This window comes from Myxocyprinus asiaticus, chromosome 46, assembly GCF_019703515.2.
Source record: "Myxocyprinus asiaticus isolate MX2 ecotype Aquarium Trade chromosome 46, UBuf_Myxa_2, whole genome shotgun sequence".
Classification (NCBI taxonomy): Eukaryota; Metazoa; Chordata; class Actinopteri; order Cypriniformes; family Catostomidae; genus Myxocyprinus; species Myxocyprinus asiaticus.
Genome location: NC_059389.1, coordinates 30,212,198 through 30,230,730, shown reverse-complemented (window position 1 = coordinate 30,230,730; position 18,533 = coordinate 30,212,198). Strand labels below are relative to the sequence as shown.

Genomic DNA, 18,533 nt, shown 5'->3' with positions numbered 1-18,533 from the left:
CAATCAATGTATTACAAATGTAATACCAGTGTTAAGTGCATTGAATACAATAGCTAAGACATATGGGTCATATAAGATCCACATACTATATGCATTTTAAATTATAATCTAATAATTATAATTATAATAATAAATGGTCATATTGTGTCTAAGCAGTATGTTTCAAATGAAGACATGGCTGTATCTTATACAAATTATAAATGTTTATTTAGCTTGTATAAAAGCAATTTTTAAATTATTTTAATGCACTATCTGAATTTATTTTTTATTTATTTTACATTATGTTTGTTTTGTTGTACTGCTTTTCTGCTGATTACAATTGTAAAATTGTAAAAAAAAAAAAAAAAAAAAAAAAACAAAGACACCCATAACTAACACACAATTCACTCCTCCCACTCTGAGGCTGGGGTCTCTGAACTTCTCTCCAGCAACGCTACTACCTGTCCCCTTGACATCTCGTTCTGGATGAAAAAACACCACCTCCAACACAACCCAGCAAAGACTTTTCATTGTTCCAGTGAGCCCAGCTATACAACATAACTTCACTATTCAGCTAGACACGTCAACGATCACACCATCCAGGACAGCCAGAAATTTTAGACTTGTGTTTGATGATCAGTTGAACTTCCCAGACCACATCGCAAAGTAGGGATGCACCGATACCGCTTTTTCTCTTCCGATCCGATTCAGATATCGGAAATCTCAGTATCGGCCGATACTGATCCCAAGCCGATACCAGTGTTGTTGTTTTTTTGCATAATCAGTTTAGAATATCTTTACATTATTGTGTGGAACTAATTGGGAGTACTCTTTAATATGTAAAGAAACACAAACCTCTAACTACACATTATTTCAATATAAATATATAGCTTATTAAGAAACACTTTATTATTAACTAGTATACTGGTTAATGTAGCAGCAAAATTAACAGAAATTCCAATCTTCAAGTCTTCAGTAGAAAAGAAACCAGTGTTTTATTTTTGCCTTTTATTTCCCCCAAAAATGTTTCAACGTGCATCTGGACTTCAGATCTCTTTTTTGTTCAGTTTAGTTGTAAGGCATCAGTCCACTTTTCATTCACAGTTATTTTTTTGGAACCCATTCAACTTAAATATTGTTATAAATTGTAAACTAATACTAATGATGACAATAATAATAAATTGATATAAATATTATTATTACTGACTTTTAATTTAAAATACAACAGTAATATATTTAAATCATGCACTTTTTAAACCCTCACACTTTTATTTTGACATTCTAAACTCTCCAGGAAGTCCTGTATGTTCAAGGCATTGATGCTCGCTTACAGAACAGCCACTGGTTCACCCCCATCTACACTCACTACTTCAAGTCTATGTGCCCTCCAGAAACTTGTGATTGGCGGGTGGACAGTGCCTCGTAAAGGCACAAAATTGCTTTCTCGCTGGTAGAACGAACTTCCGAACACCACCCGAGCAACTTATTTCAAGAAACATTTAAAGAAGCATCGCATTCATGAGCACTTGACTCAGTCCTACTAATAGACTGTCTTCTATCTTCATAAAAAAATATATATATTTTCACTCCGTTCTTTCACCACTGTATCTCACCTTCTTCCCTACTTGTCCTTCTCTGAGTAATTTGAAACTTTGTATTGCAGCATTTCTCTTGTTATTGCCTCCTTATGACCAAACGCTTTTGCTGTATTCCTCATTTCTAAGTCACTTTGGATAAAAGCATCTGATTAATAAATAAATGTACCAAAACATTGCATTACAATAATATTAATATAAAATCATAAAAGAAATTGTATTTAAAGGTGCACTTAGTAATTTTTTTTCCACATGAAAAAAGTTTAACTCCTAAAGACATGAATTGTAATTTTGCAATATATGTAGGAAATCATGAGCACTCACATTAAATTGAAGACTCCAGTCATATCAGTAACCTTATAAAAGCTGATTTATTCTACATGGAGAGGGTCCACACATGGGGACTGCCATGTTAGAATCACATGACCAGCCGAATACTACTCGCTTAATCTCAGTAACCGTCCTGTTATTGGACAGTTTCACTCATTGATTAAAGGAGTTATGGCTGACTGTGAATACTACATTTCTACAATGACATCTGAAACTGAAAAATATTGATTGCAAATTATGCTGCATCCAAGCCGCTAGGTGTCAGTGTAAGTCCAAGATGACACAAAGACAAAAGTTACTGAGTGCACTTTAAGTAATTAGAATTTAATGAGATTCACTATTGAGAGTATGAGAATAATTCAAAATGTCTGGATGCATTACAGAAATAAGAATTTGGGAGAGAATTCTGGTTGTGTCATGAGAATAATATCACAAAACAAATAAACATTTTTCTTTATGAAATATATAATTAAGAGGTTAAAATGATGGTAGGTTAAGTTATTTAACTGCTGCCAGTTTATGTTCCTTCTAGATGGAAACTTATTTGTGGTGTTTGTGACCTGATCAGATCATATTCACAGACACCTCAGATCTGACCAGCACTACTGACACTTTGCTTGGTTAAACTGGTTATAACTAAATCTTTTCAACATAACTATGCAAAAGATACTGGCTTGTGCAAATCAGTGACCTATACAGTCACTGTCACAAGTAAGTAGCCAAGAAGACAATTTTGCATCATCCAAACCAAACCATGTTCCTGCATCAAGCTCAGACGAAAACAATTTAATACTCACAGGAACTCTGTCTGGATATTTGTTGCGGATTTTGGCCGATTCCACACACCTGTGCTCTAAAGAGATGACGCAGAACAAAACATGTTCAGCAGTCAATATGCTACATATGCAGTGCTCTTCTTATCATTAATATTGATTAGAAAAGTGTTGTAAACAACATTGTGATTGGTAAGCACTGTTAAGTTCATCAACACTGATATCGTACATTAACACATATTTTTGTCAATAATAAATATATTTATAATGTAATGTATAATGATATGAAATCAAATTAAAATGGCTGTAATTAAACAGTTTATACAATATTTCCTTAAATGTCAATATATATATATATATATATATAAAACAGAAAATTCCACGTTGGTGGTGTTTGGGACTGACATTAGGCAGAATAACCACTTTATATTAATCAGCCAAACAGGTGCAGTTATAGGCCAATGGTGATCATCTCTAAATGGCCAAATAAGGGCGGATTAATGAGCCTATAAGGTAATTTAAGAAATGTTTCTTTTTGTAGTTGGTCACTGCTGAGTTTACTATAACACTATCAAAAAAGCTCAATTACCAAAGTATAGTCCTATCATCTTTATGAGATACTAAACATTAAACATCTGAATATCTCACAGTCACATTAAAGATTACTGAATCTGTTTGCCTATATGCATCTCTTTATATTTGATTAAAAAAAAGTGGCAGAGTACAATGAGAGTGTAATTAAACGCTGACATATAAATGTAAACAAGCAACAATAGTTTGATTACTATATTATCGGTATGAACACGAACAGAATGCCTGACATAAGCACACAAACAGAAATGATCTTCTTCATTTTAAGGCTAACGTAAGAACACACAGCGGTTTGACAAACAGATCAATAATGACATATCTGACAGGCCTTTAGTAATAATAACACGACATTTAGGATGAATTACCCAGAGAATGGTCCTCTTTAAACATCCATTTCATTTTTGCAGTTGTGTTGCGCAAGTAGCGAGATGTTAATGCAATATACAATTATATAAACGCAATTAAATGTTAAAACTCAAAACGTCAACAATCTAGCAGCAGAAAACATTCGTCTCCAAACAGACGTGATGACGTCATCTGCTAGAAGTATCATCGGGTTCCACCGCAGGTGGTGACATCACCATGAGGCCGTGCCATCCACTAGATTCTGGGGGATTTCGCGCATGAATTTCTTTATTTGTCTGCAGGAATTGCACAGCTACTATTGGAAAGGTCACACAACGGTTTCAGCTTTTTTCGTTGTTATAATTCAAATGAATTGTATGTTAATAATTAATATTAATTGCGTACCCAGTTCCTTTTCAAGGCTAAACGCACTCCGAACATGGCCAAGTCTCGCGCTGTTGCTATGGTGAACAGATGACGCTTCGTCACCGGAACAATCACTGCGCGTGTTTTGTGTTCGTTGGACTGATAATCTCGTAAAAAGTGGCGATTTTATCAAGTTATTATTACTCACGCAGCAGTTATTTCAGCAGCCGAAACGGGTTTGTGTGATTGTTTTAGTACTGATGTCTTTGTTGAATGCATTACGGATAAACGTGTTTAATGGTGTTAGTTAGTTGTGAGTTAGGCGGCGGTTTATATTTAGTGTATTCTAATAATAATGGCTTTCTATGAGGTTTACCCTCATCCCGCTTTAATCAAACACAGAAAGTGCGTTTGCACGAGAGCCACGCTGTTTGTGCTCGTGGTTTAATGCCTCACTTATATTTCACCTCTATTAGTGGCTTATAGAAGTCAAGGTAAGCTTCTTATATATATATATATATATATATATATATATATATATATATATATATATATATATATATATATATTTGCAATTTCTAAAGACGTAATGTAATAAAGTGTCTCTGTATGAGCAGGGTTCTGCTGAAAAGGTGTTCAGATAAAGAGCATAAGAGTATAAAACTGCTCGATTAAGTCATAAACTGTTCCTTTAGTTTGTACATGATGCAATGTATATGTAGGGAAGTATGCTAAAGCTAGTAAAGTTAGGTTATTCATTCCTCAGGTGCAGGAAGAGGATAGGAACCAGGATGGGAAGACAGGCCTGCTCAATCTCCAGATCAACACCCCTCTCAAACCACACAAGCAGACGTTCAGTATTCAGCTGCACCTCACCTTCTCATACCAGCATGGCACTTTTCACAAATATATTTAATACATTAAATCTTAGTTTTTTTTTTTTTGTTTTTTTTTTTGCTGTGAGAACAATTAGGACTAGATATGTTTGATAAACATCTAATATAAAATTAACCTAGCATGAAAAAGTAACTCATTTTAAACGCATCAAATGCCTGACCTCTTTGACAGTATCCAACATTTAAAATCACAATGTCATCATTTGGACATAATCTTGAATTAAGATTATAATCTTGATATTTATAATAATAAATATTCATGGAGATTTTTCACAGATATGGGTGATTCTCTCGAAACCTGTCAAGAAAATGTGCTGGTCCTATTTTACTCCAGAATCAAAAGAAATAAAATAAGAAATTAACTGTAAATAATAAAATATTTAAATAATTATATATGGTAATAGTAAAACAATGTTGGGATTAGAGGTCGAACGATATTGGATTTTGCAGACACGATAACTAGGTGGTGGAAAAAGCTGTTAACTGAATAACTGGCGGGGTAAAATGTGCTTAAGTGTGCTGAAAATAATGTCACAACGCAAACATTTTTAAATGGTCCTAAATGTCCTAAATATTTGTCTGTCTATTTTATCTATCAATCTAATTTATCTATCTATCTGTCTGTCTATCTGAGGTTGTCTACTGTTGTGATGCAGATGCATTTGTACAGCATTCTTCGTCTGTTCCTGGTGCTCAGCTCTTCATCAGTGGAGATCTTAGGCTCCGCCAGCAAACTCCTATTCCTCACATGCTGCTTATAATGTGAGTTTCAATCCTAGTGCAAGCTGCACTAAAGTTCCTGATTGTATTCTTATTCCTGAATAATAAATTAAAAAAAGTTCCTGAATTTCAACTTATGTTGTGAAATCTAGATCATTTCCAGTACAGGAAATGCAGCTTTGAGCTAGCTGTAGCAGTTTGGATTTGGAAAGTCATGCACTGTTGCCAAATATGTGTTAACTGGAAGTTCTAAAATAAAAGCACCGACAATGGAAATAAATCTTGAATAGAATAGACCTCAATTTATGTACAAATGTAGGCTTTTGTTATGCAAGTTGGCCTTTATGTGTTTTTGATAAGATTCATTATAAGACTTGTGTGTGTGTGGCTTGTGTCTTAGTTTTATGGATTATGAAGCTGAATTTGCAGTTGTTACATTGTTTTAATTGAATTGTACTCCATTGCTAGGTATCAGTGATTAATGGATCCAGGCCATTTGCAATTTCATATGACCTGATCAACATCATTGGACACAATCAGCAGAGAAACTGTAAGATTATGGATGTGTACATTTGTCAATGACTGACATAAAGACAATATTGAGATTAGAGGTCAAACGATATTGGATTTTGCAGATACTGATAATTAAGGTGGTGGAAAACACTGATAACTGATTAATAGTGCAACAGTGTTTAAAGTTAATTTATTGAATTTTGAATTTATTGGGTTTCTTTCTTAGAAACAAAACACACCTGAAAACAAGATTATTCTCCAAATATTAAGTTGTTAATATAATATATCATGTTTCTGTATACTCACATTTATCTGTGCATGTGCTCACTTGAAATTAAAACACTTGATTATATAATCAAAATTTGCATATACACCTGTAGCTTCCCTGGTAGCACAGGAATTAGGAAGAGGGAGTCAATGTAACAAAACCGCGCACAGCGGATATTTAATTTAGCTTTTCACTTTTCAGCTACAGTTGAAGTCAGAAGTTTACATACACTAAGTTAACTGTGCCTTTAAGCAGCTTGGAAAATTCCATAAAATGATGTCAAGCCTAATTTAGCTTCTGATATGCTAATTGGAGTCAATTGGAGGTGTACCTGTGGATGTATTTTAAGGCCTACCTTCAAACTCAGAGCCCCTTTGCTTGAAATCATGGGAAAATCAAAAGAAATCAGCTAAGACCTCAGAAAAAAATTGTAGACCTCCACAAGGTTCATCCTTGTGAGCAATTTCCAAATGCCTGAAGGTACCACATTCATCTGTGCAAGCAATAGTGCGCAAGTATAAACACCATGGGACCACGTAGAATCATACCGATCAGGAAGGAGTAGCATTCTGTTTCCTAGAGATGAGCGTAGTTTGGTGCGAAAAGTGCAAATCAATCCCAGAACAACAGCAAAGGACCTTGTGAAGATGCTTGAGGAAACAGGTAGACAAGTATCTATATCCACAGTAAAATGAGTCTTATATCGACATAACCTGAAAGGCTGCTCAGCAGGGAAGAAGCCACTGCTCCAAAACCGCCATAAAAGAGCCAGACTACAGTTTGCAAGTGCACATGGGGACAAAGATCTTACTTTTTGGATAAATGTCCTCTGGTCTAATGAAACAAATATGGCTTAACCCTTACCAGCCGGAGCATTCAAATTTGGGAACAGTTATTCCCATGGTTCCTGTCTCAGTATCTTCGCCGTCCAATCACCGATTTTATTTCTGAAAACTGCCAGATACTCATGACAATATAAGCTAAAATCACAAATGATTGGTTAAGGGGTTACTTGGCATGAATAATAAATGTATCGTCATCAGCGTCATCCTGCATTTGCCCGAGCAGAGCCAGAGAAGATACGCCGGGAGTTTACCTCCAGTGTTGGACTTACTGCTTCAAATTGAAAACTGAGTTATTTAACATGTGTTGTCAGTATTGTCAATTGAAAGTCAAAACGTTTTAGTTACGAAGCATTTATTTGTAGGAGTAACGCTAGTTATTTCTGGAAAAAATTACATGACCGTTGGCATTCATCGGACAGGCAGCTAGCCTCTATTTTTAAGCACATTTCTGTGAAACTTGCTAAATAAACATTAGCTAGCAATAATATGTACATTTTTAGCTAAATATCAATAACTTTTTTTGGCCAATTTAGTTGCTTGTGGAAGATAGTGAAACCTTTTTAGTAACGAAGCATTCATTTGTAGGAGTAGCGCTAGCTAGTTTTTTTCTTTATTTTTTTATATCAAGCTTTTTTTGGCAGTTTCTGTGGAACTTGCTAAATAAACATTAGCTAGCAATACTATGTGCATTTTTAACTAAATATCATTAACTTTTTTTGCCAATTTTGTCGCTTGTGAAAAATCCGCCTAAAGTAATACTGTATGAGGCAGAGAGCAGACGCTGTTCAGACCTTTTTTTTATTTTTATTATTATTTTTTTTTTTTTTACACTGTTCAGACCTGCCTGGAAACTGGCCTGCTAGTTTGATAAGTTATCTAGCTTGTTGATTTTCCCATGTAATAAAAAATGGTAGATATCTTTGTATAATTTAGCAGATAGCCTTACCCATCAATCACACAGACATGATTTTAGATTGTGTGTAGCTTCCTGTTCACAAGGCAAATGTGAGAGGGCTGTCTGCAGTTGGACATTCTGGTTAGTCAGCAAGCCTGTGGTGACTATTCAGTGTATGGATTTGTGAAGAACACACTGCTGGCTACCAATTGTTGTACTTTTTTTTCTGGATAGAGACTATGGCTCCCTGCTCAGCGCCCTCAAGAGGAGGAGGCAGCTGACTGCTGATGAGCTTAGGTTCATAGCAGAGGAGGACTTGGCTCATGAGGGCATGAGCACACAGAAGGAAGATCTGCTGGACCAGGAACTACTGCAGGAAGACCCGGACCACGAGGAGATGGAGGATGAGATGGAACCTAATCCCCAGTCAAGACCATCAACTGGGTATTTATGAATGTGTATGTCTTGTTTGTTTCTATTTCTCACATGACTGATACTCACAGTAACACTAATATTGTTACTCTTATTATTTTGGGTATGGCTAGCCATTCTCACACAGGTCCCAAGTCAGCTAGAAAGCGTAAACGCTTCCCTGACTCTGTTTCTTATCCCTCGTACTCTGACAACGACTCACAGGCACCAAAACCTCTCCCATTTAAGCCTAGCCGTCCATTCAGTATTGACTTAGGTAGCATGCGTCAGGCTGTGCGGTCAACATCCAATATTGATGTTGTGAGAAATTGACTTTTTCATGCTGTTTTTTACAAACTTTCAGGGGTGGGAGCTCGTCCTAAACTGTCCGTCATATTCCAGCTACCAAGGAGCTTGGATGGAATAGATGAATTTTACAAATTTCTTGGGTTGTTCATTTACATGGGGTTTTCAATTCTCCCTGATTCCCATCGTCATTGGGGAACCAAGTCACTTCAGGGCCCGTGGGTGAGGGGATTTATGTCACGTGACTGCTACAAGGCTCTTTTAGCAGCTCTACATGTTGTAGACCCTACCACAGAGGATAATCAGGAACGCCTTTATCTTGACAATGGAGTACAAGATAAAGTTGCGTTATCTTATGGACCACCTCAAACAAAAATGCCAGCAGCTCTTTCAGCCTAACCAAAATCTCGCAATAGATGAACGTATGGTCAAGTCTAATGCTCGGTCACGATTTAAACAATACATGAAGGGCAAGCCTATTCGGTGGGGTTTTAAATTTTGGGTAATTGCAACATCAGATTCGGGGTATACTCTCGACTTTAATGTTTACACAGGTAGTCGTGATGGGCGTGTCACTGACTTGGCCACCAAAGTAGTTGAATTGTTACTGCAGCCATTCAAAGACCAGGGCCACAATGTTTGGTTTGACAACTTTTACACGTCCCCAGCTCTTATGGTTAAGTTGTTAGAAATGGGAACTAATGCCTGTGGGATATGCAGGGTGAATCGTAAACTGTTTCCTGCAGAATTTAAAGACATCAAAAGATGGGAACGCAAGACAGCTCGTGGGGATATGAGGTGGTGTAGGATTGAGGGGAATATACTTGTAATTCAGTGGAAGGACACACGTGCAGTTACATGCCTCTCCAATTTCCACAATGTGAATTGCTCAACCGAAATGACTAGGTTTGTAAAAAATGATGGCGACTGGACAAAAGAAGTAGCCCTCCAGCCCACTGTCATCAGCGATTATAACAAAAAACATGGCCGGTGTTAATAGGTCAGAACAAATGATAAAATCTTACGACGTCCTACAAAAAACTCAGAAGTGGTAGAAGACTCTTTTTTTTTTCCACTTCATAGACATTGCCGTTGTCAATAGTTTTATATTTTTTAAGGAATGGCAACACATTCATGCGGCACCAGGGGATGAGCATAGACCGGTGAACTTAATCCAGATAGATTTCAGAGAAAACCTGGCTCGTCAGCTGGGAGGTATCGATATTCACGCAAGTTTCCTTTTGCGTACACTAAAGCCTGTAGTCCCTCCTTCATCATCACTCCACAGAGCCCATGTCCCTAAATTTTAAGAGTCCTCTAAGAGATGTTGGCTATGCTATCGGAAAAGTAGGACTGAAAATAAAACTAAAGTAGCTTGTTGCACACCGGAATGTAATGGCAAAAGACTTTGCTTGGTTTGCGATAGGAACTGTTTTCAATCTTGGCACTCAGCTGAGTGTGACCAATTTCGCAAAGAGGCCTAGGTTAGGCTGTGTTTACTGGTGTTGTTGTCCTCCCCCTCCCCTCTTTTCTCCCTCTCTTCTCTCCACAGGTATTGCAGTTATTGAGTATTTATGAATTTATATATATTCTGTTCCTGCAACTCTTTATTAAAAATGTATTTACTGAAGATAGTTCGAAAGTCTGATTTTGTATGTTTTGCTGTGTAATTCGTGTGTAATTCTGATGTTAAAATTAAATAAAGTGTGTGTTTTATTGAACACATAAAATGTATATTTCAGTGTTTTTGCAATCTCAATTTATTATTACAGGTGCTCAAAAGGAGTATTTGAGGAGTGGTCTTGTGAAATGTATCTTAACATTTGAAAGCCCTAGTTCTTCTCTTCAATGTGGTATATACAGTTCAGGTGTGTGATGTTATATGAATATGAATGTAATATGAATATGGATATGAATATCATATTCTTTTACAGAATGGAATTTTCTGAATTTTGGGCTCAGGCTTTAAAGGGTTAAGGACAACAAAGTCAAGGTATTGGAGTGGCCATCACAAAGCCCTGACCTCAACCTGACTTAGCTGCACCAGTTCTGTCTGGAGGAATGGGCCAAAATTCCAACAACTTATTATGAGAAGCTTGTGGAAGGCTACCCAATACATTTGTCCCAAGTTAAACAATTTAAAGGCAATGTTACCAAATGCTAACAACGTGTATGTAAACTTCTGACCCACTGGGAATGTGATAAAGGAAATAAAGCTGAAAGAAATCTCTCTAATTCTACTATTATTCTCACACTTCAGATTCTTAAAATAAAGTAGTGATCCTAACTGACCTAAGACAGGGAATGTTTTCTACGATTAAATGTCAGGAATTGTGAAAAACTGAGTTTAAATGTATTTGGCAAATGTGTATGTAAACTTCTGACTTCAACTGTATCTTTTTCCAGACAACATAAACATGCACACACACAGGTCTGGGTCTCTCTCCTCCTCTGAGGCTCTCGTCTCCACTTTATCTGTCTCGAGCCCCTCGTTGAGAAATTACACGCAGGTGTGAGTCCTTACCATTGCCCTCTCCCGACCTCGTTCTCCATTCACAAATCTGCGCTCGACCATGCCCCACCTCCACAACAACGATCAGCCACAACATTAAAACCACCTCTCTAATAGTGTGTAGGTCCCCCTCGTGCCGCCAAAACAGTGCCAACCCACATCTCAGAATGCCATTCTGAGATGCTATTCTTCTCACCACAATTGTACAGAGTGGTTATCTGAGTTACTGTTGACTTTGTCAGTTCGAACCAGTCTGGCCATTCTCTGTTGACCTCTCTCATCAACAAGGCATTTCCGTCCAGAGAACTGCCGCTCACTGGATGTTTTTTGTTTTTGGCACTATTCGGAGTAAATTCTAGAGACTTTTGTTTGTGAAAAATCCCAGGAGATAACCTGTTACAGAAATACTCAAACCAGATTGTCTGGCACCAACAATCATCCATGCGATTATCTAATTAGCCAGTCGTGTAGCTGCAGTGCATAAATCATGTAGATACAGGTCAGGAGCTTCAGTTAATGTTCATATTAACCATCATAATGGGGAAAAAGTGATTCAGACCGTGGCATGATTGTTGGTGCCAGATGGGCTGGTTTGAGTATTTCTGTAACTGCTGATCTCTTGGGATTTTCATGCAACAGTCTCTAGAATTGACTAGATAGATTCTCAATGGATGTTTGCTTTATAAGCAGATGTCTTTATTTTGTGTTGTGAAACTCGATCATGGTAAAAAATGAGAATGTTTATAATTAATCCTGATCCTGTCAAACAGTACAACCAAAGTCTTTCTAGAAAGTCAGTCCACTGTCGGCCATCTTTGGAATATTTCCAGTCATGCCAGTGCAGCTCTTATCTACTTGAATGGAGAGAGACCAAAATCCCAAAAGCAGTTGGTCAAGATTACGATCAAAGAACATATTTCAAATCAGTATTACAGTCTGACAATACTGTAATCATAAATTGTGATTCTTTACCTCATATTATGCTAAAAAACACAATTTTCCCGGCTTGTATAGCTAATGAGCATGTGCATTCTAGAGTTGATTGACAGGTGATGTCTGTATCTAAAAGGTGATTAGCTCTTTTAACTGTAAGGCGGGACTTTCTTTCTACATCCATTGACTGTTGGGCACTCAGAGCTCCTTGGTTGGATGTTCCAATTTCTCCTATTCATTTTAATAGAAGTGGCCCATCTCTGCTAAATAATCTCTGGTACTACACACATTTCACACAGGTAAGTTTCTGATAACTTATTGTGGAGGCAAGGGTGTGGTCTAGCGTTCGTCGGGGAAAGAGGAAGCGGTAAGGGTTTTCACCTGAGATGAATTGCTGGTAAATGCTGTTTCTTTGTTCGCAGTGAGAGATGGGGGAAATAAAAGGGGCCAGACCTCAGAGTGAGGGAGAGAGAGCCCAGCTGTTGGCCGCTGCCAGTCCCACTATATATAGTGTTTGAGTGTTTTGTGTGAAGCTTTACCGTTACACAGTCAAGAGAACATGTTTTTGTGTGAAGAATAAATTTACCTTTGAGTTGGATTCACCGTCTCCTGCTGCCTCATTCCTCCAACCTGTTACACTGGTGCTGAAACCTGGGATTAGAGGAAGAAGGATACGGTGTCATGGAGTCTTCTCCACTGGAGGAAGTCTTCCGGTCCCTTGCCAGCATCCACCAGGACCAACACCAGGCCCTCATGGAGCTTCAGATAGAGCAGCAACAGCGCTTTGAGGTGCTCCTTTGGGCCCAGGAGAAGGACTGGCGGGTGCTGCAGCCTCCCCGTCCCCCAGCAGCAGCGCACCCCCACGTGTTGCTCACCAGGCTGGGGCCTCAAGATGATCCGGAGAACTACCTTGAGCTCTTTGGGCACACCGCCAAAGCTCTGAAGTGGGCGCCGGAACAGTAAGTGGTCCATCTTCTGTCGCTGCTGACTGAGGAAGCTCAGATCGTGGTACAACAGCTTCCGGTTACCAACCTCCTGGACTACTTGGTGCTAAAGAAGTCCATCTTGCAACGGGTTGGCCGCAGCCCAGAAGAATACCACCAGCAGCTCCGTGACGGCTGCCGGCGGTGGGTGCTGGCCAAGGAGGTCAGCGATGCCGAGGATGTCATCAACCTGGTGGTGTTGGAGCAGTTCGTCTCCCGATTGCCGAAGGGGATGGCAGAGTGGGTCCAGTGCCACCGACCGGTGTCGCTGGACGAAGCGATCCAGCTGGCGGAAGACCATCTGGCAGCATATCCAGGGGCCAGCGCGCCCCATGCCCTTCCCCCCGCTAATGTCTCTTCCGCTGTGCTCCCCCCCCCCCCCATCCTGTTCCATTTCCCTGGAAATGGGGAAACATTCCCCCAAGACCGGCTCCCCGGTCATGGGGGTTCTCTGCTTCCACAAACCCCATCTCTACCCTCTCTTCATCCCAGGTGAAGGAGTCCACTGCCATAAGTGTGGGCGGGAGGCTTGGACCGGTCTGCTGGAGTTGCAAGGAGCTGGGTCATGTTCGAGAGCAGTGCCCGGTAATGGAGGTGGGGGCCTTGACCCAGATCCTCGACACCCCACAGACCACCTCTGATCAGGCAGGGACATACCAAATACCCGTGAGTATTAAGGGGGGTACATACCAAGCCTTGGTGGATTCAGGTAATCAAAACTCCATTCATCAATGCTTGGTTCAAAACGGGGCATTGGAGGCAAATAATCGGGTGAAGGTGTGGTGTGTACAGGGATATTAATGATTATCCTATAGTGACCGTCACTGTAATATTCTGGGGACAAATGCATAATATTGAGGCAGTGGTTAGTCCTCACCTCACCCATCCACTAATTTTGGAAACTAATATGCCAGCTTTATTGAAAGGGTTGTGTGTGGATGGGTCCTATGAGAAAGTAAATCGGTGTGGGATGTGTGAAGCGTAGGTGTGGATGGTTGGGTAGGTGTGGCCTTCTCCGCATCAGGCTGGGGAAGGGGAGGTGTCATCCTCCCCTGCCCTTAGGGAATTCCTGGTAGGGGATTTCCCGCTAGAGCTGTCATGAGACGAAACCCTGAAACACATGTTTGACCAAGTGAAAGTGATTGATGATCAGTCTCCAGCCAGGCATCGCACTCATATATCCATATTTTTTAATTATAAAAGATTGGTTGTATAGAGTGACACAGGACACTTGGACAAATGAAAATACAACCCAGTTGTTGATACCACTGTCGGAAATGTTATTCCAGGCAGCTCATCATTATCCGATGGCAGGTCACTTGGGACAGGGGGAATCACTAAGCCGTCTCATGGCCCATTTCTATTGGCCAGGCATTCACAGGGATGTTCACCGGTGGTGTGTGGCATGCTGTGAATGTCAGCTGGTGAATCCGTCGGCCGATCCAAAAGCGCCATTGCGCCCCCTCCCGTTGATCGAGGTTCCTTTCGAACGAATTGGCATGGACCTCGTCGGGCCATTACAACAGACAGCATGCGGACATCGTTTTGCATTAGTCCTGGTGGATTACGCAATGTGATATCCGGAAGCAGTGCCACTGTGCGACATCTCCGCATGTAATGTTGCAAAGGCACCCCTCAAAATTATTGGGTATTAAATCGATTCGGACAGGCGTGTTCATCCACAAACAGACGGCCTGGTTGAATGATTTTATAAGACCTTAAAGAATATAATTCGAAATTCACAAAGATGCTTGGAACTGGGATAAGTGGCTTGAACCCCTGTTATTTGCAGTGCGAGAGGCCCCGCAAGCCTCCACAGGGTTTTCCCCGTTTTAATTGTTATATGGGCGTAAGCCCCGTAGCGTGTTAGACGTCATGAAGGAAAACTGGGAGGAGGGATCTTCCCAGAGCAAAAATGAAATTCAATATGTTCCTGACCTGAGAGCAGATCTCCACACACTGGGGAGACTGTCACAGGGGAATTTGCTACAGGTGCAAGAATGTCAGTCCCAGCTGTATAACAGGGGTGCTCGGCTACAGGAGTTTGCACAGGTAGATAAAGTACTTGAATTTCTGCCCACATCGAGCTTGAAATTACTCGCAAAGTGGCAAGGTCACACAGCGAGTTGGGGAAGTCGACTATGAGGTAGTGCATATGGATAGGGGCATGTCAGATTTACCACCTCAACCTACTAAAACCATGGAGAGGAGGTCCCCGAATCCTTGGCGACAGTAGTACTGGAGAGAGAGGAGCCCGTGCCAGCGGTAAATCTAAAAGCCAATCAGTTCACCCCAGTCCCTTGTGGAGTCCACCTCTTGCCGTCACAACATACGGATGTTGCCAGGTTGCAAAATAATTTCTCTGACATGTTCTCGCCTCTCCCAGGTCGCACTAATCTCATAAAACACCACATCAAGACAACCCCAGGGGTAGTGGTACCTAGTCATCCCTACCGCTTACCCGAACACAATAAACAGGTAGTATGTGAAGAATTAAATGCCATGCTCGACATGAGGATAATAGAAGAATCCCACAGTGATTGGGCCAGCCTGGTGGTTCTGGTACCTAAGAGCGATAGCTCGGTCTGGTTCTGTGTGGATTATAGGAAAGTTAACACAGTGTTGAAATTTGATGCTTATCCAATGCCTTGTGTTGACAAACTGCTCCATCGGTTGGGCATGGCTCACTTTTATTCGACATTGGATTTAACAAAGGGATATTGGCAGATTCCCTTAACCCCAATATCTCGTGAAAAAATGGCCTTCTCCACACCGTTTGGTTTACACCAATTTGTGACCCTTCCGTTCGGTTTGTTTGGGGCCCCGGCTACATTTCAGCGTTTTATGGACAGGGTCCTCAGACCGCATGCTGCGTATGCCACTGCCTATTTGGATGATATAATTATTTATAGTAGAGACTGATAGCGGCACATGCAGCAACTGGGGGCCGTTCTGAGGTCGCTGCGACGAGCGGGGCTCACAGGAAACCCGAAGAATTGCACAAATGGGCAGGTGGAGGTACAGTATCTGGGGGTTCCACTTGGGTCGTGGTCAGGTGCAGCCCCAAATTGATAAAACTGCAACAATTGTGACCTGTCTGAGACCCAAGACCAAAAGGAGATGAGTCAGTTCCTGGGGCTGGCTGGCTATCATCAAAGGTTTGTGCCTAATTATTCAGGCCATCACCAGCCAACTGACTGATCTCGTTAAAAAGCGAGACTGATCTCGGTAAAATCTGGAGCTCCAGATCCGGTCCAGTGGATGGAGCCGTGCCAACAAGCGTTCACGCAGGTAAAAGCTGCACTTTGTGGCATGCCGCTTCTGCATTCCCCTGACTTCTCTCTCCCTTTTGTTTTGCAGACAGATGCATCGGACAGGGGGCTGGGTGCGGTACTGTCCCAAGTGGTGGAGGGGGAGGAGCGCCTGGTGCTGTACATTAGTCGAAAGCTCTCTATGAGAGTCGAAGTACAGCACCATAGAGGAGTGCTTGGCCATCAAGAGGGTGGTCCTCACTCTCCGCTACTATTTGTTGGAACAAGCATTCACCCTCTGTTCGGACCATGCCCCGCTCCAGTGGCTCCACCTCATGAAGGATACCAATGCCCGGATCACCCATTGGTATCTCGCACTCCAGCCGTTTAAGTTCGAGGTGGTCCATATTCCGGGGATACAGATGGTTGTCTTGGACTTCCTCTCCAAAAGGGGGGGGAGTGGGCAGGCTGGACAGTTCCCCCGGCCTGAGTCGGGCGGTGGGGGTATGTGGAGGCGAGGGCGTGGTCGAACGTTCATCTGGGAAGAGAGGAAGCGGTAAGGGTTTTCACCTTAGATGAATTGCTGGTAATTGCTGTTTCTTTGTTCGCAGTGAGAGGCGGGGGAAATAAAAGGGGCCAGACCTAAGAGTGAGGGAGAGTGATGAACGTAGTTTGGTGCGAAAAGTGCAAATGAATCCCAGAACAACAGCAAAGGACCTTGTGAAGATGCTGGAGGAAACAGGTAGACAAGTATCTATATCCACAGTAAAACGAGTCCTATATCGACATAACCTGAAAGGCTGCTCAGCAAGGAAGAAGCCACTGCTCCAAAACCACCATAAAAAAGCCCGACTACAGTTTGCAAGTGCACATGGGGACAAAGATCTTACTTTTTGAAGAAATGTCCTCTGGTCTAATGAAACAAAAATTGAACTGTTTGGCCATAATGACCATCGTTATGTTTGGAGGAAAAGGCTGAGGCTTGCAAGCCGAAGAACACCATCCCAACCTTGAAGCATGGGGGTGGCAGCATCATGTTGTGGGGGTGCTTTGTTGCAGGAGGGACTGGTGCACTTCACAAAATAGATGGCATCATGAGGAAGGAAAATTATGTGGATATATTGAAGCAACATCTCAAGACATCAGCCAGTAAGTTAAAGCTCGGTCACAAATGTGTCTTCTAAATGGACAATGACCCCAAGCATACCTCCAAAGTTGCGGCAAAATGGCTTAAGGATAACAAATTCAAGACACTGGAGTGGCCATCACAAAACCCTGACCTCAATCCGATAGAAAATTTGGAGGAATGGGCCAAAATTCCAGCAACTTATTGTGAGAAGCTTATGGAAGTCTACCCAAAAAGTTTGAGCCAAGTTAAACAATTTAAAGGCAATGCTACCAAATACTAACAAAGTGTATGTAAATGTCTGACCCACTGGGAATGTGATGAAAGAAATAAAAGCTGAAATATATCATTCTCTCTACTATTATTCTGACATTTCACATTCTTAAAATAAAGTAGTGATCCTAACTGACCTAAGAAAGGGAATGTTTTCTACGATTAAATGTCAGGAATTGTGAAAAACTGAGTTTAAATGTATTTGGCGTATGTAAATTTATGACTTCAACTGTACATGATACATTGCTGTAGTTACCTTATTTTGCTGGTGTTTTAACTTTTATTAACTTTTGCACACATTCTGGCCAACTTTTTTTTTCATTGATTTTGTTGTAAATAAACATTTCAAGCATTGTCATCAGTGTTCTATACAATTAAAACTATTTTAAACACCATTTTCTTATTTAGTGTAACTTTAATGGGTAACACTTATGGTTGTATTTGTTAACATTAGTTAACATGAACTAACAATGAACAATACTTAATAATTATTTAATATAAAATCTTATTTAATGTTAATTTCTACATATACTAGTCCATTTTAACATTAGTTAATGCAATATGAACTAACATGAACAAACAATAAACAATTGTATTTTCATAAACTGACATTAGCCAAGAT

The 18,533-nt window shown here is 40.5% G+C and overlaps 1 protein-coding gene and 1 long non-coding RNA gene across 4 annotated transcripts in view; one reads left to right on the top strand and one right to left on the bottom strand.

Annotated features, from left to right (window-relative positions):
• Positions 1-3,682, bottom strand: part of LOC127435780 (gamma-aminobutyric acid receptor-associated protein-like 2) — a 95,927-nt gene extending 92,245 nt beyond the window's left edge. Inside the window, exons 1-2 of the mRNA XM_051689477.1 lie at positions 3,634-3,682; positions 2,702-2,757 (exon numbers count right to left, since the gene is read on the bottom strand). Of these exons, the coding sequence (XP_051545437.1) occupies positions 2,702-2,757; positions 3,634-3,667 (90 nt within the window). The 5' untranslated portion in view covers positions 3,668-3,682. The remainder of the gene's footprint in view (positions 1-2,701; positions 2,758-3,633) is intronic.
• Positions 3,672-18,299, top strand: LOC127435783 (uncharacterized). 3 transcript variants are annotated; one of them, XR_007896291.1, is made up of 6 exons: positions 3,672-4,473; positions 4,746-5,637; positions 6,064-6,145; positions 8,351-8,574; positions 10,606-10,701; positions 17,124-18,299. It is a non-coding gene; the product is annotated as an uncharacterized LOC127435783 (long non-coding RNA). The 3 variants fall into 3 exon arrangements; XR_007896292.1 differs by lacking the exon at positions 10,606-10,701 and having other exon boundaries at positions 8,351-8,560; XR_007896290.1 differs by lacking the exon at positions 10,606-10,701.
• Positions 18,300-18,533: the final 234 nt, after the last annotated feature.